This window comes from Gopherus evgoodei, chromosome 8 (assembly GCF_007399415.2).
Source record: "Gopherus evgoodei ecotype Sinaloan lineage chromosome 8, rGopEvg1_v1.p, whole genome shotgun sequence".
NCBI lineage: Eukaryota > Metazoa > Chordata > Testudines > Testudinidae > Gopherus > Gopherus evgoodei.
Window position 1 is genome coordinate 71,062,387 of NC_044329.1, and position 20,591 is coordinate 71,082,977.

Consider the following 20,591-nt stretch of genomic DNA (forward strand, 5'->3'; position numbering starts at 1 on the left):
TCCACTTTATGGCTCCACATCCCCTCACAGGGTTATTAAATAGCCTTAGGTGCCTCCATTCAGACAAAACACTTTTAGAATAGAAAGTACATCTTATTTTTGCCTCTCCATCCCATGCAGCTGTTTCTCTTTTACTATATTCCTCTATTCACCATTCATCACTACAGCAATCAGGCAAAATCAAAAGAGGGGAGAAAAATAACACAGCTTTGACAATCACGGTGTGGGGTGGGTCAGATGCAGGACAAGATTTTTACTTGTAGAATGTTGGAAGTTAAATGACATTCTTATACTCTCCCTGGTCTACCTATTCATTTTAATAAATAGTTCCAGGAAGAGAGCTCTGGCCCCAGCTCAGACCTGGAGCTCTCTTCCTGTGGTGCAAAGGGGGAAGAGTCCTCCTCACAGAGAAACTGGCCATTCCAGTTGCACAGGGGCATCCCAAGATGTTTATGCTGTCTATGCTGTCTAGCTCCAGTCTCCTCCTATTAGAAGGAGTGTTCCAGGGGCATGCTACGGTCTGGAGGGGGCATCTAGGCATCACAGATGCTAAGTAAGAGAGATGGACTGGCCCCCAGTTTCATAAACACAGTGAGAGAATCTAGAACCCATTACAGCATTACAAGGCTACAGAAATAAAGCCACAACAGACAGACATTTAAAAAGTAACCCCCAAAAACAGTAGTTGGAAAGTATCTGATTGCCCACACTGCCAGGGTGCATGTGTCAGTGAACACCAGCAGACTCTCTAACGAAACCTTTTCAAAGGCAATGACTTTAATGCAGTCTGCTGTACAAAAGACTCAATACATGTTGATGGATTATTCCAACTCTCTGCAATTCCTTTTTGTTTGATTTTGAGTTCTCTCTGCCTTTTCTAGATTGGCCTACGTGAAAACACTAAAGCAGTAATACTAGATCAAGGAGGTTAATATGCCTGTATTAACTTCTGAAAGCCTACAGATTCCTAATGCACAAGACAGTTAGACGGGGAAATAAATAAAATCAGCATTATCAAAAATAGAAGTCAGAAATAATATTCCTGCTGCTGATCTATCCCTGGTAACTTGCATAAAATATATATACAGTGTTCTAGAAACTGAAGCAGTGCTACAGTTCAATAAAACTTATGCAATTAAAAGGGTAGGAAGTCTGGTTTTTCCCTTGCTTGCAGTTTAAAATGAGAACTTCCTAAGACATGTGACCATTGTTGGAATCCAATTCAATACCCCAGCTTATCAAATTCCTGACTGTGGCATTATGCCTTTAAGGTATTGAAGTGCTACTTATTGCAGGAGCTCTGTCTCTGAATGTTTCTGTGTAACTTTAAAGTGCAGCCACCCCATTTTAAAACCGACAAGTATTCGTTTTGAGTCAAAATGGAATTGCCAGATGCGTGCAGCCTTCAGACAGCTTTTCTTTTCATGTGAGCCAACAAAGGAAAACGTGTTTAGTACAAAAATCTCTCCTATTAGCAAATATAGTTAATTTTTAAAAAGCTTGTATGGCTTTGCAGGACTTCACAACTACACAAAGCTCCAGGTTCTCGGGGATCCTGAGGAGCAAGCTTTGTACTGTGCAATTCATCCAAGGACACAGAATCTGCTAGGCTAATGAGCTCTCCTGCAGCCTCTTCTTCTGCAGGTGATTCCCTAGAAGCACAATCTTAACTCAAATACTGTAACACACACATGGCCTTCCAAATGGAAACCAACAACAACCAGGGTCAAGAAAGGCGCAGTAGTGCTAGCATCTGAGTTCAGTGAAGTCATGTGCCTGCTGATTTTATTCCATCAATGTGAATTGAATTAATTTCCGAGCTTCTTCTTTTATGGTCAAGGCCATGCTTTGAGTACAGTATTAATCATTTGAACAGATCTATCCCCCTGCTAAGGTATTAATGCAATGGATCACTTATGTGGCAGCTTGCACTTAAGCATCATGATAGCGACCCTGACCAGGAAATGATTGGAAAGGCAAGGATAAAGGAGCTTTGCCTTTAGCTTGAAGGTGCAACATTAGCCTAGGCAGGTAGAGTCTCTCACTTTTGTCCTACTACTAATTTCCACATGCATTACCTTGTCACTTGTGTCCCCAGAGGTGTTCATTAGGAAGGCAAGTGACAGCCTCCAATAATATATGCCTATCTTAAAATAATCAATCCTTTCTTGCAGTGGTGCTGTTTAATACTAATACTGTATGGTAGATTATTAGATGGAAGGTGCACTTAGATTGTGTCTAGTGTAATACATTATCAGTCAGCAACATACTGATGATCTGTCACTTTCAAAATAATGTCATCAGTGGAAAAGGGCCAAGCAGCAGGGGTAGGGGAGAAAGAAGGTTCAATTATATTTGTGGAAGAAACGATGTCCTGAGGAGAGTGTATAATATATTGGCTGTTTAAAAGCGCTCAACGCAACTTGAGGAAAAAATCAGGCTCTGAGAGATGGTGGTTCAGATTGCTGCAACAAAGGAGCTGGCCTTGAAGTCAAGTTCAAGCTGAAGTACAAAATTACCTTTTACAATACATAGTTTGCTTGTGAAAATGAAAAGGGTAAGAGATGTATTAGTAATGTTGGCATTACCACAGGCAGCTGTTTTTAGATATTTGGTATTTTGGGTACATGCGTTTTGCATCATTATTAGAATTAAGGCTTACTACATACTTCTGCAAACTTTCCAGCACGGAGCAGATGGTTACCCTATTACCAACCATTTGCATTTAACATATTGTAATGATTTATGTACCACATGTCACTGAGCAAAGAAAAAACAGTCAGTGGCAACTAATTAGTTGAGTGTGAAGACACATTTCTCAATGTACATATCCTTGTTGTAACCAAATTTTAATTTTTTGATCGTTTACAGGTTTAATGTGCAGTGTAACAGAAATACTGACAGCAATTAAATTTGAACCATGACATCCCTCTCTCACTGCGATAGTGCTACTATGATTACATCTGTACTAGCATTCCCATTAAAAGCCTCGAATTTGGGGGATGGGTGGGGAGGGGAGGTTATAACAACGCTGTTCACTTTTATATAGGACTTTGCTTCAGAGGATCTCAAAGTACTTTGTATGCACTGGTAACTCAGAGCCGAGCTCAAGTTATGGGCTGGGTGGCTGCTGGAGAGTAGCGTGGGGGTGGCTAGCAGAGAGGGACTATGGTCCAGGATACCTCTTGGAAGATTGAAATGAGTCTAGGGATGTGGATGGGAGGAGGTGGGACACTTTGAGAGGGGAACCAAGGTCTTACTAGAAGTTTGCAGAGAAGGAACAGTCAGCTGTGGGTAACTGAATCAGCATCAGTCAGGATGGAGTCAGATACAGAAGCAAACTTTGGAAGGTTGACCATTATTATTTCAAACATATCGTAACTATATACCATATGTTTTGGATTATCTACAGCAGGCATGATGACGGTAATTATTGATTATCAGCCTCATGTTTGAATGTTCTTGGTTTTAGGTTTGTCTTGCAGTGGTAAGGTTTGTCACAAAAATGTCTGCAAATAAGTCAACGAGATACATCTGTAATGCAATTCCTATGTGATTTTCTGTGTGCCAATATTTCTAGATCCAGATAACACCATTGGGAGTTTTACATTTCTACAATATACCGTTCTTGTTTGCTAAAAATCTAAATGAAGTACCAGGGGAAGAAATCGGGCTGAAGTGTAACGCCTCTTTCCCCATTCTCCTAGCATGTCTCAACTTGCAAAAAACAGAATCTTACCTACATTCATAGCACTGACAGAGGTCTTTTTACCTCTTCAGCTCTCGTTTTCTATGAACATTATTTATAGTTAATGAAAACTATGTGTCGAAAACTGAGCCTGTTCATTCAGCCTAGTTAAACAAGATCAGGAAAGCCTGAGGCACGTCTGTTGCACCCAGGCCTCTGAACCAGGCTAACTGTGTTGAATTAAGAGTCTGACTCAAAGTTTCCCTTTGACTGCGTTATTGTTGGGTGATGTAGTGATCAGGCTCATAAATCCCTGGACTGGACACAGAAGGAGTGACGGCTAGGAAGAGCTACCACGAGCCACAAATGTGATGACTCTGCTGAGTGAGGCAAACAGAATTTGGCCCTTTTTGATTAATTTTACTGCCTTCTGAAGTGCATGACTCTAATTTGCTCCTATATGATTATATCTTCAGCTAGTGTAAGTCAGCACAGCTCCACTTAAATCATTGGAATGACACCAATTTACAGCATCTTAGGATCTGGGCTATCAAAGTATAGGAAGGTTAGAAGCTTTGTTTTTGTTTACTTGAAATAGAAACAGCATTAGCTTGCTCCATCTGGATTATTTTTATAACATTTTGAATAAAAATTTCCTGCATAATTCTGATAGTTTTATGGCTGTGCATCAACTTCAGTACAGTTAACTCTGATTTACATGGAGATTAACTGAGATCATACTCTCTTATTTCAATACTTAATTTTACCACAGCACAGTAACAGATGAAGAAAAGTGGCATCAGGAAATGAAGAAAAGTTAACTTTTCCAGAATATTAACAACTGGAGTAACTTTTTCTTTTAACCATTTGAACAACATAGATTACAATTAAAGATGAACTCAGATAAATTAGACTTTTTTCATTAGATTGATTTTTTTGAAGTCCCTTAAATATTTCCATAAATCACAGTGGCAGAATGATACCTCATGTGTTACAAGTAACAAAGAGATTAACAAAGAGAGATAATAATCATCTGTGTCAAGAAAAACAAGTGAACATTCTGGGCTCAACCACTGATGCACTTCCTTCACTGATCGGTATCTGGAAAAATTGACTCCTGAGCATGTGTAATTCTCTCCCTAATGAAATGCATAAAATAACTGCATGCACACTATCAGCGGTGACTGGGATCACAGATTAGCAGCTGGGAAGAGAACCAGGGTGCTAATTATCAGACAGCCCCTCCCTCAAGGGGTGATGATATAATGACAACACACATATTCAAATACTGTGTGTGATTTTCATTGTGGGTCTCTATGACTGAGATTCTCAGATAATCTGTCCCTGTGCTCCATGTATGAACAAAGGGTGGGAATAGAGAGACAAGGTTGACTTTGGCTCATCTAACTTACACTGTTTCTCATGGCCTCCTATGGGCCATGGGCAGCAGGGAATAGCTGGAGCACTGTACCCCAACAATGCACACCCTTTACAAGCCAACTATGACAGAGCCTGGGAGCACAGCAGTTAAAGAGCTGCTCTGGCAGCTTTACACCAGTGCAGGGTATGTTTTCAGGGACCATTCCTGTCTCATTTAAGATCCCTCTGTGCCACTAGCATGGTCTAAAGGGGTCTTAGTGGAACAGAGAATCAGTCCCTTTATTTCTGGATCAGTGTGTTAAGTTTAGAATTGGTTACTATGGCATTTAAAGTGCTGAAAAATGAAAGTGAGAATGAAAAACACTATGCTTTGCTTCAGTACAGAAGATATCACTGCTGTTGCTACCTGTAAAATAGTTGAAAGATTTTCAACTTTTAACACAGTAATAAACTACACTACTGTAGCTATAACCTCAACTTTGAAGAACACTAACCTTTCAGACACATGGGCCAATAGATTTGTAAGGTTATTTAACTGTTTGTGTTTGCCTAAACTCTTTGAAATAAAAAGCTTGAAGAAAACGAAGTTCCTGCCTGAAATGATTTGTGTTGGAATCCCTGAAGTTATTCACAAAGGCCCTCTGAATGTTTTGGACCATGAATTCGACTCCAAAGTACAGAGTAGGGATACTTCTATTTAATTTCATTAGGATTTTCCCCTATGTCTCTTTAACGTTGAATGACAGATAGAATTATACAACAAAAGTGACTGGTTCCACTTCTCACAAAAACATTGATCCTATAGGATGCTGAGCACCCTCAAAAGGGAGCTGAGGGAGGTCAGTAGTTTTTATGGAAACTCTTGACTCCTCAGAAAATCGGGCCAAAGAAGATGATCAAATAACAAAGGTGGTTAGTGTAGATTGAAGTTTTAAATACACCTGCACTTAAACCATACACTAGAAATCAAGGACCCAATTGTACCCTCAGTTTCATAGGTTCCCTTTGCAGTCATTGGAAGACTGGGGCCTGTCTGGTTAACCTTTGAGTTAACTGATAGTACTTAAATACCAGCATGGAAGTTGAGAACAAAAACTATTTGAGAACATGAGTGGTAGTACACAATAAATTGATGTACCTTTGGAAAGACTGTTTATCTGGGTGAATGAATACTGAAATCCTTTAATTACTTTATTTCATGATGTTTTGCTTAAAAAAACCTCAGTGTTTACAGAAAATGAAGACTCCTTTTAATATATTTTACAGTAGATATACAAAAATCATTTTCTATTGGCACTTGGGAGTTAAGGATAAACTGAAAAGCTCTTAAGTACATAAGCTGTTTTTTCCTGTCCTCTAATGAAGTTCATAATTTAATTGCAGGAATTATTTGATATATTCACTCCAATCACTTGTGAAAACCTCAAAGGAAAACAAGTTGCTCATACAAATATTCTCTTTGCAAATCAAGAAATCCTCAAGTGCAGTAAATACATACAGTACTCCAAAAAAGAATAGCATTCAATTATCTTAAAATCTTGCTGTTATATTTTTATTTTGAGGGTTTGAGGCTTGAATTGAAGCTTAATGAGAAAATTTCCTGATTAACTAAAGTACTTCTAAAATTTTAAAGTTCTGTGGGGCCCAAAGTCTGCTTTTGGGTAAAATACAGAGTAATGCCATTACAGTAAACAGTGTTTTCCAGATTTACAACAACGTAACGGAGAGGAGGATGTAACCCACTTGGGGACAAATTCTGAAGCATAGCGCACTTATGCATAAGCCAGAAAATACAAGCATTATGACCTGAGCCATTTCTTGTGAACATCCACTGCAATTTGCACATCACGTCCCAGACCATGGATAGTAAAATCTGCTCTTTTCAAGTGGTTGTTTAAGTCCCGTCACCCACTTCCAAAACAGTGAGGGCACTTTAGAGCCATAGCAGATTTTGGGGCATACTGACTGACAAAAGAGAACAGAAACTATGCTTTCCCAAGAGTAATTTATTCAGACTCTTGGCTGGATTACATTTAGCACAGACAATGAGAGGGACAGAAATTGTTAGAACTAAGGAAAATTTTCACTTACGTAATGTAAGACAGAGGTTGATATTACTGCTGAAACTGGAGCTGAGACAGGGTCAGATAACCTGGAGCTCAAATACAGAAGCCTCAAGCAGAGGAAGAGTCTAAAAATAAATTCCAAAGGGCGTAACAATACATATTGTACAGAGTCTGGATATTTTAGCTTTTAGAGGAAAGTATTGGCTCTTAGATTGAAAAAGTAACCACCAGTGAGCAAAAGTGTCCTTCACCTTAACCTGCCAATCATTTTTCAAACCACGGGGGCAATAATTTCCCACTATTATTAACCTGAACTTTAGTCAATATACAGCATATAACATACATACCATTAAAAATATAACAGTAAAACTGAACAGTTATTTATTCTTTACTCTAAGAATTAACATGGTTACCCTTCTGGATCCTGATCCAAAGCCCCTTTCAGTCAATAGGCGCCTTTCCCTGGGCTTAAAAGACTTGGTATTAGACTCTTAATGAACATTTCCTACAGAAAGCACAAGTGACTGTCACTCACACGTGACTGTCAGGACATAACTTTTCAATTAATCAAAGATATTCAGAGCCATAAAATCCTCCTCTTCAAGCAGTGTAATAAGAAAAAATTTAGAGTTTAGTCTCATGGACCAGCCTTTGATTCTTTCCGCTCAAAAAGAGATGAACAGAGCAAATGTCTACCCTCTCTTACTTTCCGATCCTCACAGGTTTTATTTATTCATTAGTCGACCTTTCTAGCCATTAGGACCATCTTGCTTCAGCAGTTAATTAACACAAGTGCCATAATTTAATACAGTTAATGCTACTTGATGCCCTTTAATGTATCTTCCATTAGTGATATTATTGTAGTATTACCCTGTAAATTAAAATGAGATCAAGACTAAGAGAGGCTTTCTTTAATTAAGGTACTGGCACACTACACTTGTCCATTATTCACCAGAGAAAATCACCCTGATTTAGTGAAGCAGACCATCCATAAGTCAGAATTAGTTCGTGAGGATTATTAGGTTTCTTGAATAATGTACATGCAATGGGGTTGCTGAAATTGCTAACAGCCATGTTTCCTCTTTTTTTCATTATCTTAACAAACACACAATGAAAGCTGAATAAACAATTGGTAATAGAAAAACTGAAGAGTTTATCAAGAGGTTTTCATCTCTAATACAATAAACATCAAGCTTATTTCACAACAAAATGCAATGGAATGAGAAAACAAATTATATATTAAATGGGCAAATTTCCTAGTTTGAATATATAGTGAGGTATTAAAAAGCTGCATATTTAACATGGCAGCTTTAAGACAAATACTTTTCACAGATGTTGATCCCTAAAACAGGAAACAACTTACATAGAAACTTAGCTTCCTTTAAAAATATGCTGTTAAGATGACTGGTTATTTTAACCATCCTCAACCTACAGATGAATGTTACAGCATAAGCTACAGCATTAAAAAGAGTCTATTAGCATCACTCATCCAAGGCATGTCAAGTTACTCGGTAACCTCTCTTTGCATGTTATCCTTATGGAATAGCCCAGACTAGCTCTTCAATATCCAGAAAAATTTCTAAGCCCAGAATATCAAACATCATGGCTAAACTTTAAGGCCCAAATAACCTGTTGGGTTCAGGTACTATTAGTGGAAAATCCACCTGGATTGGATACATAGTGGAGTAAAACTCAGGGTTCCGAGTTGCCCAGTGAGGCCAGCAGTCAGGTAAGAGACAAGGCAACTGGGAGTACTGCTGATTCACAGAATCTTCAGGCCAGCCTCTGTCAGTGATCTTCTGCAGAGCATTGGTGATGTTTAAAGCTGTCTTTCCCTGATGAAGGATGGCAGTGGTACTACAGTAGGGTTGCCAATCCTCCAAGATAGTCCTGGAGCTGTGGTGGGCAACCTGCGGCCCTTCAAGGTAATCTGCTGCTGGGCCGCGAGACTGTTTGTTTACATTGACCGTCTGCAGCCCGTGGTTTGCTGTTCCTGGCCAATGGGATCTGTGGGAAATGGCAGCCAGCCCACAGCTCCCATTGGCCAGGAACAGCTAACTGTGGCCACCAGGAGCTGTGGGTGGCCGTACCTGCAGCTGGTCAATGTAAACAAACTGTCTTGTGGCCCGCCAGCGGATTACCCGCATGCGGGCCGCAGGTTGCCCACCACTGTCTTGGAGTCTCCAGGAATTAAAAATTTATCTTTAATTAAAGATTATGTCGTGATGAAACCTTCAGGAATACATCCAAGCAAAGTTGGCCAAAAATTTTCATTTAATTCTGCCAGGAATTTTTGGCAACATATAAAATTGATTTCCTTGCATGTATGAAAATGCTTAGAGACATGCAATGTCTTCCATATAAAAGAGACTAAAAATACCCACTTAAGTAATCCACTAAACAGCAGCAACAAACACAGTCAATAGAGTGCTATATAATCTCCTTGTCTACTGCATTAACGTCAATTATCTTTTGCTTACTACATAATTTACATGATATTCTTTATCCTTCCAGTAAGTTAAGTGGATTTTTGTTTGTATGCAATCAAAGATTATTGATATTACATCAGTCCTCAATAAACTCTGAAAATAAAGTTGTTTAAAAAAGACATTTTGGACTCTTTAGTTTAAAGAGGATATGGATAAGAGGCACAAGGTGCATAAAAGAGGTAAGTAAAATAATAAAATATATGGAAAAGGTCCAGTTTATCTCATCTGATAATACAAGGGGACACCTAACATATTTAAAGATAACACACACAAAATTGCCAAAAAGAAATACTTTTTTTATACAATGGGAAATAAAACTGTGAAAATTGCTACCACAAAATATAATAAGGTCAAGAACTTAGTGGGATTAAAAAACAAAGGTTTAGACAGTCAGGGGGGAAAAAAAGCATCTCTAACAACTACAGTACTGTAGCAGTGATTAACGTTTTCAGAGGATATCAGTCCTCATGCTTCAGATAATAAACTAACCTCTAACTTCCTGGTATTAGGAAGACACTTTCTGCATAGGCACTTTTTGTACAAATGTCTATTATGAGACATTTATACTTGGTACTAGCCATTGCTGGACACAGGATGGTCACCTGTCTAAAGCAGCAGTTCTCAAACCGCATTTCACCATGACCCCCTTCTGACAACAAAAATTACTATATGACCCATCCCGGGGGGTGAGGGTGTGTGTGTGTGTGTGTGGAAGAGGACCAAAGCCCAAGCCCTGCCACCCGAGGGTGGGTGGGGGAGGGGCCAAAGCTGAAGCCCAAGAGCTTCTGTTCTGAGTGGAGGGCATATAACCTTAGCCTTGGACAGCGGGGCTTGGGCTTGGGCCCTGGACTCCAGCAAGTCTAACACCAGCCTTGGCAACCCCATTAAAATGGGGTCATGGCCCACTTTGCGGTCCTGACCCACAGTTGGAGAACCCCTGGTCTAAAGCAATGTGGCAATGCCTATGTTCCTATCCAAATTAGTCTTGTATTATTCAAACCATTGGTTTATTTTTTACACTTAATCTTCACTCCATTCTAGAACAATCTAAAGCATCTGTAAGGAACACTAACCTGCATGGCGTTCATTCTTTCAAACAGAACTATATCCTGCAGAAAGGGTGAAATTCACCCCACTGCAGAGGTCTCATCCAAGGCCCTTCAGACCAATTACACCTTACAGTAAGGGCCTGAATTAAAGCCCAGTGATTTCAGTGGTTTTAGGCCATAAAGGCATAAAGCTATCCTGGCCTGGAGAGCCCTGTGGAGTGTCCCTTAAACTGGGATCAAATATCAGGAGGTAGCCGTGTTACTCTGTATCCACAAAAACAAAAGATCTGTTAGTCTTTAGGGTGCCACCGGACTCCTTGTAGTTAAACTGGGATGAATTTCACCCTCAGACATAAAAGGTTGGGCATCCTTGACCTAGTGTAAGAAGCTGTTAAAAGTATTCCACTCTTAAGATGTACAGAGATTTGTCAAGTTTAGTGACAGTAGAACTCTGATGACTTAGAATTGCTGAATCAAAAGTGTCTAATGCTTTCAGAAACTGGTTTTTACTGAGCTACATTTCTGGGAAAACATTTCAGTAAAAATTGCTGACATTTTGAGGGAGGATAGAAAATTGTTGATGTCCTTTAAGGACGGACATATTCACCCATTCTTAAAGACTCATATTCTCTTACCTTCCATATACTCTTATGTCTGAGATTGCATAAAAGTAGCGTGCCAAGTGTTGCTCATCTACATATATTTCCCCAGTTGCTGGTCTGAGCAATCTTATCCTCAGGTCTGTGATGGTAAAGAAATCTCTCAGCTTCTTGGTTGTGTCAAGCTGGCCATACAGGGAAGCCATATTATGAAGCCGAGGTCCAGCAAAAAATGCAAATCGATCTTTGATCTCGAAGTGGATGATTTTACTATTTGTCATGTACCCAGTCGAGTATTCTTCTGTGCAAATGATTTCTAGGACTGTGTGCTGTGATAAATCCTTCACTGATTTGGGATCCATATGGAAAGCATCTAAGCAGTCTGTGGCATAATACTGGTATGGCTGCCATGATCGCCCATAGTCAAGTGATTTCTCCAGGATCATTTGGTCTGGACGGCCAGATTCAAAGGTGATAACTATGTTATCTGTTAGTTCAATGGTTTTGTTCCAAGAGAGGGTAATGTTAACCTGGAGAGGTTTGGGATAATCTTTCCAAGTTGTAGACTGCCAAAATGTGGAGGGATGTCTTCCTTCAAGATCAAACATCAGTTCAGGTGGATGTGCCAGTTCATTGGTAGTTGCATCACATTCATTATTGCACATGTAGGGATTTCCCTATGAAAGAAGAACAAAACAGTTTTACAAGTAGCATTATATGAATGACTACAGTACATAAAGGCATTCTTTGTTTGACAAATCAGAATTGCCTTTCTGTTGTTTATGAGCAAAGCTAAGAAAGAAAATAAATGTTTGTAGGGAATACCTTTGTTTATCTTAACTAGATTTCTCCTGTTTGCTTTATTTATTAAATTACTTCCCCTCCCACTCACCCCCACACAGGTTCTTTGCCTTTGTAATTTATGTGGCTTTCTCAGTGGGTTTTAGAGAAAGAAAACAGTTTATTTATCCTGAATTTGTTGGGCCAGTAATCTAGTCACAAAAGCACAAGGACAATGAGCAAATGTCTAAAGGCTCAATAACTGATTCTTCTTAGAAAGATGTAGCAGCGAAGCAAGGAGAATTTCTTTTTAACACAAGCACATTCCTCAGGAGCACGGTTAATAAAAAAGTCACTTTTAGGAGAAGTGCTTTAGAATCAGCAATACATTCTCTATGTGTGCAATATGAAACAATACCCACAACAGCTTTCATACTTCCTTTTCCCCTGGCCTCAAATTTATCATACTTAACTGTGTTCCTGTTTAGTAATGGCTTCCCTTAAAATGTTTACACTGTTCACTACAAATCATTAGAAACACAGTGCACTACAAGCTCTGGAGTTTGATCCAGACACCTACCACCCTATTAGCTACAGGCTAGCGAAGTACTTCAGGAAAGACTTTTTACCAGACATGGGCTCCATTTTATCAGGACAAGATAATCCACCACTTGATTGGGTGGGAGATGTCAGCAGGTCCAGCTGGAAGGCTGCTGACGTGGCTGGAGGTTTGAATTGTGTGTCAAGTTTAAAAAAACACCATCACCACATAAACTTACCAATAATGTGTAGCTTTTGCTAGTACTTGTTTTCTATAGCAAGGTGAAAGCGAATTATTCTTCTCTGGGCCTTCTGACGCATTAACTTGCACACTACAATCTTCTTCCTCCTCCTCACAAAAGCTACTTCATCTGGAGGCTGGGGATAACTTGATAAACCATTGCAAGCTACTGGCTACTTTAAGCTGTCCTGGATCATGTCTACCTACTTTAGAGGCTTTCATCAGTACATTAATATCTGGCTACTTAATCATTCATTATTTGTTTCAGAAAACAATTACTGCTCTGTATCAGGGGGTAGCCGTGTTAGTCTGGATCTGTAAAAGCAGCAAAGAATCCTGTGGCACCTTATAGACTAACAGACATTTTGGAGCATGAGCTTTCGTGGGTGAATACCCACTTTGTCGGATGCATGTATTTCCATTACATGCATAAATTTCCATTACATGCATCCGACGAAGTGGGTATTCACCCACGAAAGCTCATGCTCCAAAACGTCTGTTAGTCTATAAGGTGCCACAGGATTCTTTGCTGCAATTACTGCTTGTATTTTTAAGAGTTAAATTGCAGCGGCTGGGCATCTATACTGTCCCTTCTATGCATAAAAGTTCCTCTTCCTCACATTAACAGAAGTTTGACTCACATATTGATGGGAGAATAGATCCTTATGTAATTAATTTTCTTTTTTTTTCTTATCATTGCAATTATGTTTCTTTCCATCTCAAGACCATATGGATCTGAAGCTTTGCAATCACACCCACTGAATGAGCTGGAATTTCCACCTTGGTCACTGCCACAGTCCCTGACATACTCAAGTCAAATGCAAGAAAAAGGTCTTAAGCACTTACTCTGACATCCCTAGAGGCAACTTTCTCCTTCCTGCTCAGAGAAATACTCTCTCTCACTCTTTCCCATTAATGTAGCTGAATCCCAAAACCGACAACAATTCATTGAGACTCAAATATAATACAAGAGAAGAAAACGGGTTATTTGAAAAACAGAACACTGCTTATTAAATTGACAGACTCTAAACATGCAGCTGTAACTGAGAAGATCCTTGTTACAGTTTTCCTGCTTTCAAGCTCAGGATCACTATTTCCATCATAGAATCATAGAGTTAGAAGGGACAAAATAAAGCAGAGGGGAAAATAACAATATATTCTAAGCAGGATGGATAAGCCACTAAGTTTTTTATTATTTACACTTAGTTTAAAAACATACTCAGAGACACAAATGCAAAGATCTGCAACCTTGCTCGGGCTTTTTTCAGGAAGCCTATAAATACTGTGGAATCTGTCAGGATTTATATATTTTAAATATATGTAAATGTGCACTTTACAGAAAGAGGTCAGCGTTATCACTGGAAATTTACTCGAACAATATAGTCACTTCAGTCTGTCCACATGAAGCTATCAGCATAGCCATGAACATGCATGCTACAATCTCCTTTGTGGCAAAAGTTACTTCATCTAGAGTTCAGGACTATCAAAACAGAGAAAATCAAAGCTACTGGATAGCAAGTTAAAGACATTTATATTAAGCAGAACAGAAAGATGGCTTTGGTCTTCTACAGCAGCTGGAAAGCACACATGTGGATCTGTTGTCATTTTTATGTTATAAACTATCCACTGGTCCCAGGATACCAGCAGAGACTATGTTTCATGTACCAGAATGGATAAAGGAAGGCTATTTACCTTACAGTAACTGGAGCAGGCAGTAACCGTACAATGAAATTAACTAGATGATTGGGTGGGAAAAGATTGAACTTTGCTTGTTGTTTTCAGATCAATCTTTGGGCAGGTGAAGAGGCTTCACAAAACTGTATGATTGCTAATAATGTATGTAGCAGATGTAGTCAGTGAATGCAATGTCCTTCCAGCGACAGGGCTTGCCTTAGAGACAATCAAAACAGGTAACTTCAAGGTAGTCAGACAAACTTTACTGGAACAAACTCTCCCATCTCTACATTTTAGAGATCAGCAGGGTCTAATGTGGTTGGGCCACCAAAAGATTTAAGGCTGATCTTGTTTGTTGGCAAATACTGTAATGTGCTGCTGAGACCAGGTTTATGCTACAGACTTTTGCCGGCAGAGCTATATCTGTCAGGGATGTGAAGAGGTGTGGTTCTCTAACCAACATGGCTGTGTTGGCAGAAACTAGTAGTATAGACGCAGTAATGCCAGCAAAACTGTACTCTACTATACTAGTACAAAGTGCAGCTTCTGGTATTGCTGCATGCGTATTAGGAACACTTTGCCAGTACAGTATATTGGTATTTCCATATCAGTAAAGTGCTCCTAGTGTAGACGTAGTCTGATTGCTGCCAAGCCACCCTAATCCTGTTTGTGAGATCTCGGATTGTTGTATTATTGCTCTCTCCAGGCTTCCATGCACAATGCAAATAAAATAGTCCATAATTAATGGAACTCTCTGTGTCGCCAGTGCTGCTATTCTTCACAAGAGAGAGAGCTGCATTTTAATTCCTATCTGTTTATATTGTGCTTTGGGATAGAAGATGATGTATAAATTCAAGTTATTACTGACCTTATAAAAATCCACTAGATGTTAAATATTGGATCCTTTGGGTTTATACCAAACAGATACTGATTCTGTGAAAAGTCCAAATGAGATCTCAATTCATTGGGGATGAAATTATCCTGAGCTGAGGGTCAGTAAAAATCCTATGGACCACTTCATATTCATTAAAACCTATTTTCAGGCAAGCCTGGTCCAATGGACCAGATTTCACCCCCTCTGAGTTTTTTCACTGAAAACAAAGAGTAATCATTTCCACTGTCAGAACTGCCAACTCCAAGTGTTCAAAAATCATGGCCTGAAGAAAACATAAGATTGACTTAAAATCTCCATTCATCCGTTGGCTTCTTTTTATTTGCCTTTTGGTTTTTGAATCTTTAGGGTGCACTTGGCTCACATTTTCAAGTTTTTCCCAACAACTATCAGGACTAGGAGCTTACTCTTTTTTAAATGAAGGCTGAGAGCCTCATATTTTCACAAGACTCCAGGAGCTGGAACTTGGAGGAAACACTAAATACCACAGGACTTGGAATAAAATCATGAAGCTAGCAACAATAAAATATCTAAATCAGCAATTCTCAAACTTAATTGCACTGCGACCCCATTCTGACCACAAAAATTACTACATAATTGCAGCTATTTAAGAAGATAAGAACGGCCATACTGGGTCAGACCAAAGGTCCATCTAGTCCAGTATCTTGTCTTCTGACAGTGACCAATGCCAGGTACCCTAGAGGGAATGAACAGAACAGGTAAACATCAAGTGATCCATCCTCTGTCATCCATTCCCAGCTTCTGGCAAACAGACACCATCTGACACCATCACTGCCCAGTCTGGCTAATAGCCATTGACTATACTGGGCTAGATGGACCTTTGGTCTGATCCAGTATGGCTGTTCTTATGTTTTTAAAATAGCTGCAATCATGAAATTTATGATTTTTTAAATCCTATGACCGTGAAATTGACCAAAATGGACAGTGAATTTGGTAGGCCATAGTTATATTGATGCCCATTTTAAGACCCCTTTACACAGCCAGAGCAGCGGTTTAAATGGGCACTAGTGTAAATAAGAATCAGACTGAGTCTGGATAGCTATAGTTTCATGAAATATGAATATCCTATTTCCCTCACTTCTGTTCAGGCAATGGGGAACTTGCCTCTGTTTGTGATTTGTCTTCCTGTCCCTATGTTTTTAAGATAATGTTAAAATTCAGGGTGTCTGATTATATTACAATAAAATAAATCTTTTTCTAATTTACTCTCAGTGCTGTTATAATCTTGGCCTTCAAAACATCCTCTGGCAAGGAATTCCACAGGTAACTGCATTGTGTGAAGAATACTTCCTTTTGTTTGTTTTAAACCTGTTGCCTATTAATTTAATTTGGTGACCCTTAGTTCTTGTGTTATGAGGAGTAAATAACACTTCCTTATTTACTTTCTCCACACCAGTCATGATTTTATAGACCTCGATCATATCCCTCCTTAGTTGTTTCTTTTCCAAGCTGAAAAGTCCCAGTCTTATTAATCTCTCCTCAGTTCCATATCCCTAATAATTTTTGTTGCCCTTTTCTGAACCTTTTCCAATTCCAACTCCAACATATCTTTTCTGAGATGAGGCAACCACATCTGCATACAGTATTCAAGATGTGGGTGTACCATGGATTTATATAGAGACAATATGATATTTTCTGTCATAGTATCTATCCCTTTCTTAAGGATTCAAAAGATTCTGTTCGCTTTTTTGACTGCTGCTACACATTGAGTGGATGTTTTTAGAGAACAATCCACAATGACTCCAAGATCTTTTTCTTGAGTGGTAACAGCTAATTTAGACTTCATTATTTTATATGAATAGTTGGAATTATGTTTTCCAATGTGCATTACTTTGCATTTATCAACATTGAATTTCATCTGCCATTTTGTTTCCCAGTCACCCAGTTTTGTGAGATCCTTTTGTAGCTCTTCACAGTCTGCCTGTGACTTGAGTAGTTTTGTACCACCTGCAAATTTTACCACCTTACTCCCTTTTTCCAGATCATTTATGAATATGTTGAATAGATCTGGTCCCAGTACAGTTCCCTGAGGGACACCACTATTACCTCTCTCCATTCTGAAAACTGACCATTTATTCCTACCCTTTGTTTCCTATCCTTTAATCAGATACTGATCCATGAGAGGACATTCCCTCTTATCCCATAACAGCTTACTTTGCATAAGAGCCTTTGGTGATGGACCTTGTCAAAGGTTTTCTGAAAATCTAAATACACTATATCCACTGGATTCCCCTTATTCACATTATTTCCCTTTACAAAAATCATGTTGACTCTTCCCCAACAAATTATGTTCATCTATGTGTATGACAATTTTGTTCTTTAATATAGTTTCAACCAGTTTGCCTGGTATTGTAATCAAGCTTACCAGCTGTAATTGCTAGGATAACCCCTGGAGGCCTTTTTTAAAAACTGGCATCACATTAGCTATCCTCCAGTCATTTGCTACAGAAGCTGATTTAAATGATAGGTTACGGACTGCAAAACTCTTGGGTGAATACCATCTGGTCCTGGTGACTTATTATTGTTTAGTTTATCAAACCTCCTTTAATGATACCTCAGTCTGGGACAGTTCCTCAGATTTGTCACCTAAAAAGAATGGCTCAGGTTTGGGAATCTCCCTCACATGCTCAGTCATGAAGACCAATGCAAATAATTAATTTAGTTTCTCCACAATGGCTTTATCATCCCTGAGTGCTCCTTTATCATCTCAGTTGTCCAGTGGCCCCACTCTTTGTTTCACAAGATTCCTGCTTATGATGTAATGAAATTTTTTTTTGCTATTAGCTTTTTAGTCTTTGGCTAGCTGTTCTTCAAATTCTTTTTGGCGTTCCTAATTATATTTTTTCACGTTGTTTGCCAGAGTTTATGCTCCTTTCTATTTTCCTCACTAGGATTTAACTTCCACTTTTTAAAGGATGCCTTTTTGTCTTTCATTGCTTCTTTTACTTTGCTGTTTAGCCACGGTGGCACTTTTTTGGTTCTCTTACTATGTTTTTTAATTTGGGGTATACATATAAGTTGAGCATCTATTAGGGTGCCTTTAAAAAGTTTACATGAAGCTTGCAGGGATTTCACTTTTGGCACTATACCTTTTAATTTCTGTTTAACTAACTTCCTCATTTTTGTGGCGATCCCCTTTCTGAAATTAAATGCTACACTGTTGGGCTGCTGTGGTGTTTTCCTCACCACCAGGATGTTAAATATAATTATATTATGGTGACTATTACCAAGCGGTCCAGTTCACCTCTTGGACCAGATTGTGTGCTCCATTTAGGACTAAATCAAGAATTGCCTCTCCCTCCTGTGGGTTCCAGGACCAGCTGCTCCAAGAAGCAATCATTTGATGTGTCAAGAAACTTCATCTCTGGATCCTGTCCTGAGATGACATGTACCCAGTTAATATGGGGATAGTTGAAATCCCCCATTATGATTGGGCTTTTATTTTTATAGCCTCACTAATCTTCCTGAGCAGTCACTATCACCATCGGGGTGGTCAGTAATATATCCCTACTGCTATATTCTTATTAAGAGAGCATGGAATTCCTATCCATAGAGATTCTATGGAACAGTTTGGTTATGCTTTCACATATAGTGCCACTCCTCCACCAGCACAACCTGTTCTGTCCTTCTGATATATTTTGTACCCTGGTATTACTGTGTCCCATTGATTATCCTCATTTCACCAACTTTCTGTGATGCCTCTTATATCAATAGCCTCATTTAATACGAGGCACTCTAGTTCGCCCATCTTATTATTTAGACTTCTATCGCTGGTATATAAGCACTTTAAAAACTTGTCACTTTTTAGCTGTCTACCATTACATGATGTAATTGAATGGGACTCTCTTTCATTTGACTGTGTTTCATCAGATTCTACCCATATTTTATCATCTTCCATCCTCTTCTCCTTACTAGAACATAGAGAATCTCCTTTAATAGATCCTCCTCTAAGGGATATCTCTGTCTGAACCACATACTTCTCTGCACCTGTCAGCTTTTCCCTGGCCCGTAGTTTAAAAACTGATCTATGACCTTTTTAATTTTAAGTGCCAGCAATCTGGTTCCATTTTGGTTTAGGTGGAGCCCATCCTTCCTGTATAGGCTCCCCCTTTCCCAAAAGTTTCCCCAGTTCCTAATAAATCTAAACTCCTCCTCCCTACACCATTGTCTCATCCACACATTGAGACCCTGCAGTTCTTCCTGTCTAACTATCCCTGTACATGGAACTGGAAGCATTTCAGAGAATGCTACCATGGAGATCACGGACTTCAATCTCTTATTTAGCCACCTAAATTTGGCCAGGACCTCTCTTCTACCCTTCCCTATGTCATTGGTACCTACATGTACCATGACCACCGGCTCCTCCTCAGCACTACACATAAGTCTGTCTAGATGTCTCAAGAGATCTGCAACCTTCACACCAGGCAGGCAAGTCACCATGCGGTTCTCCTGGTCATCGCAAATCGAGCTATCTATGTTTCTAAAGATCAAATCCCCCATAACTAATACCTGTCTCTTCCTAATATCTGGAGTTCCCTCCCCCAGAGAGGTACCCTAAGTGCAGGAGAATACCACAACGTCATCTGGAAGGAGGGTCCCAAGTATGGGACTGTTTCCCTCTGCTCCACTTCGATGTTCTCCTTCCCTGAGACTGTCATCCTCCTCAACAGCATAGAGGCTGTCAGACTAGGGGTGGGACCATTCTACTCCCTCACTCTAAGCCCCCTTTTATGCTCCTAGAATGGAATAAAGGGGTCCTAGTGTAAATGAGAATCAGGACCTTAGAAGAAGTTAGTATGAAAACAATCACCATTAAAAAGATGAATTACAAAGTTTAATATCTTCATCTCAGTGATAATCCTCCTTAACACCACTAACAATAAAATGGATACATCAAACAGGAACTTTCTCTTATTTGTGAAAGCTAAGAAAATTCTTTGTTACCAACATCTAACAGCCTATAGCATTGAGTAACTATTTTGTGACCAACAGGCAGTATTAAGTACATTGTAATGTAAGAGCTCCATGCAACAGCTCTTCAGCTGGACAAGGTGGACAATACTTACAACTTTTTAAAGCAATATTTAAACCATTTGAATTTTCTAAATAATTAAACAAATAATGCCTCTAAATACTTCCTGATAATAAGAATAGAAGGATGATGAAGGTTTT

At 39.2% G+C, this 20,591-nt stretch overlaps 1 protein-coding gene across 4 annotated transcripts in view; it reads right to left on the reverse strand.

The window, feature by feature from the left end:
• The window catches only part of NTNG1 (netrin G1), a 204,641-nt gene that overhangs the window by 110,513 nt on the left and 73,537 nt on the right, over window positions 1-20,591 (reverse strand). For all 4 annotated transcript variants that reach the window (XM_030573671.1, XM_030573670.1, XM_030573669.1 and 1 more), the window contains exon 3: window positions 11,308-11,948. In XM_030573671.1, the coding sequence (XP_030429531.1) occupies window positions 11,308-11,948 (641 nt within the window). The remainder of the gene's footprint in view (window positions 1-11,307; window positions 11,949-20,591) is intronic.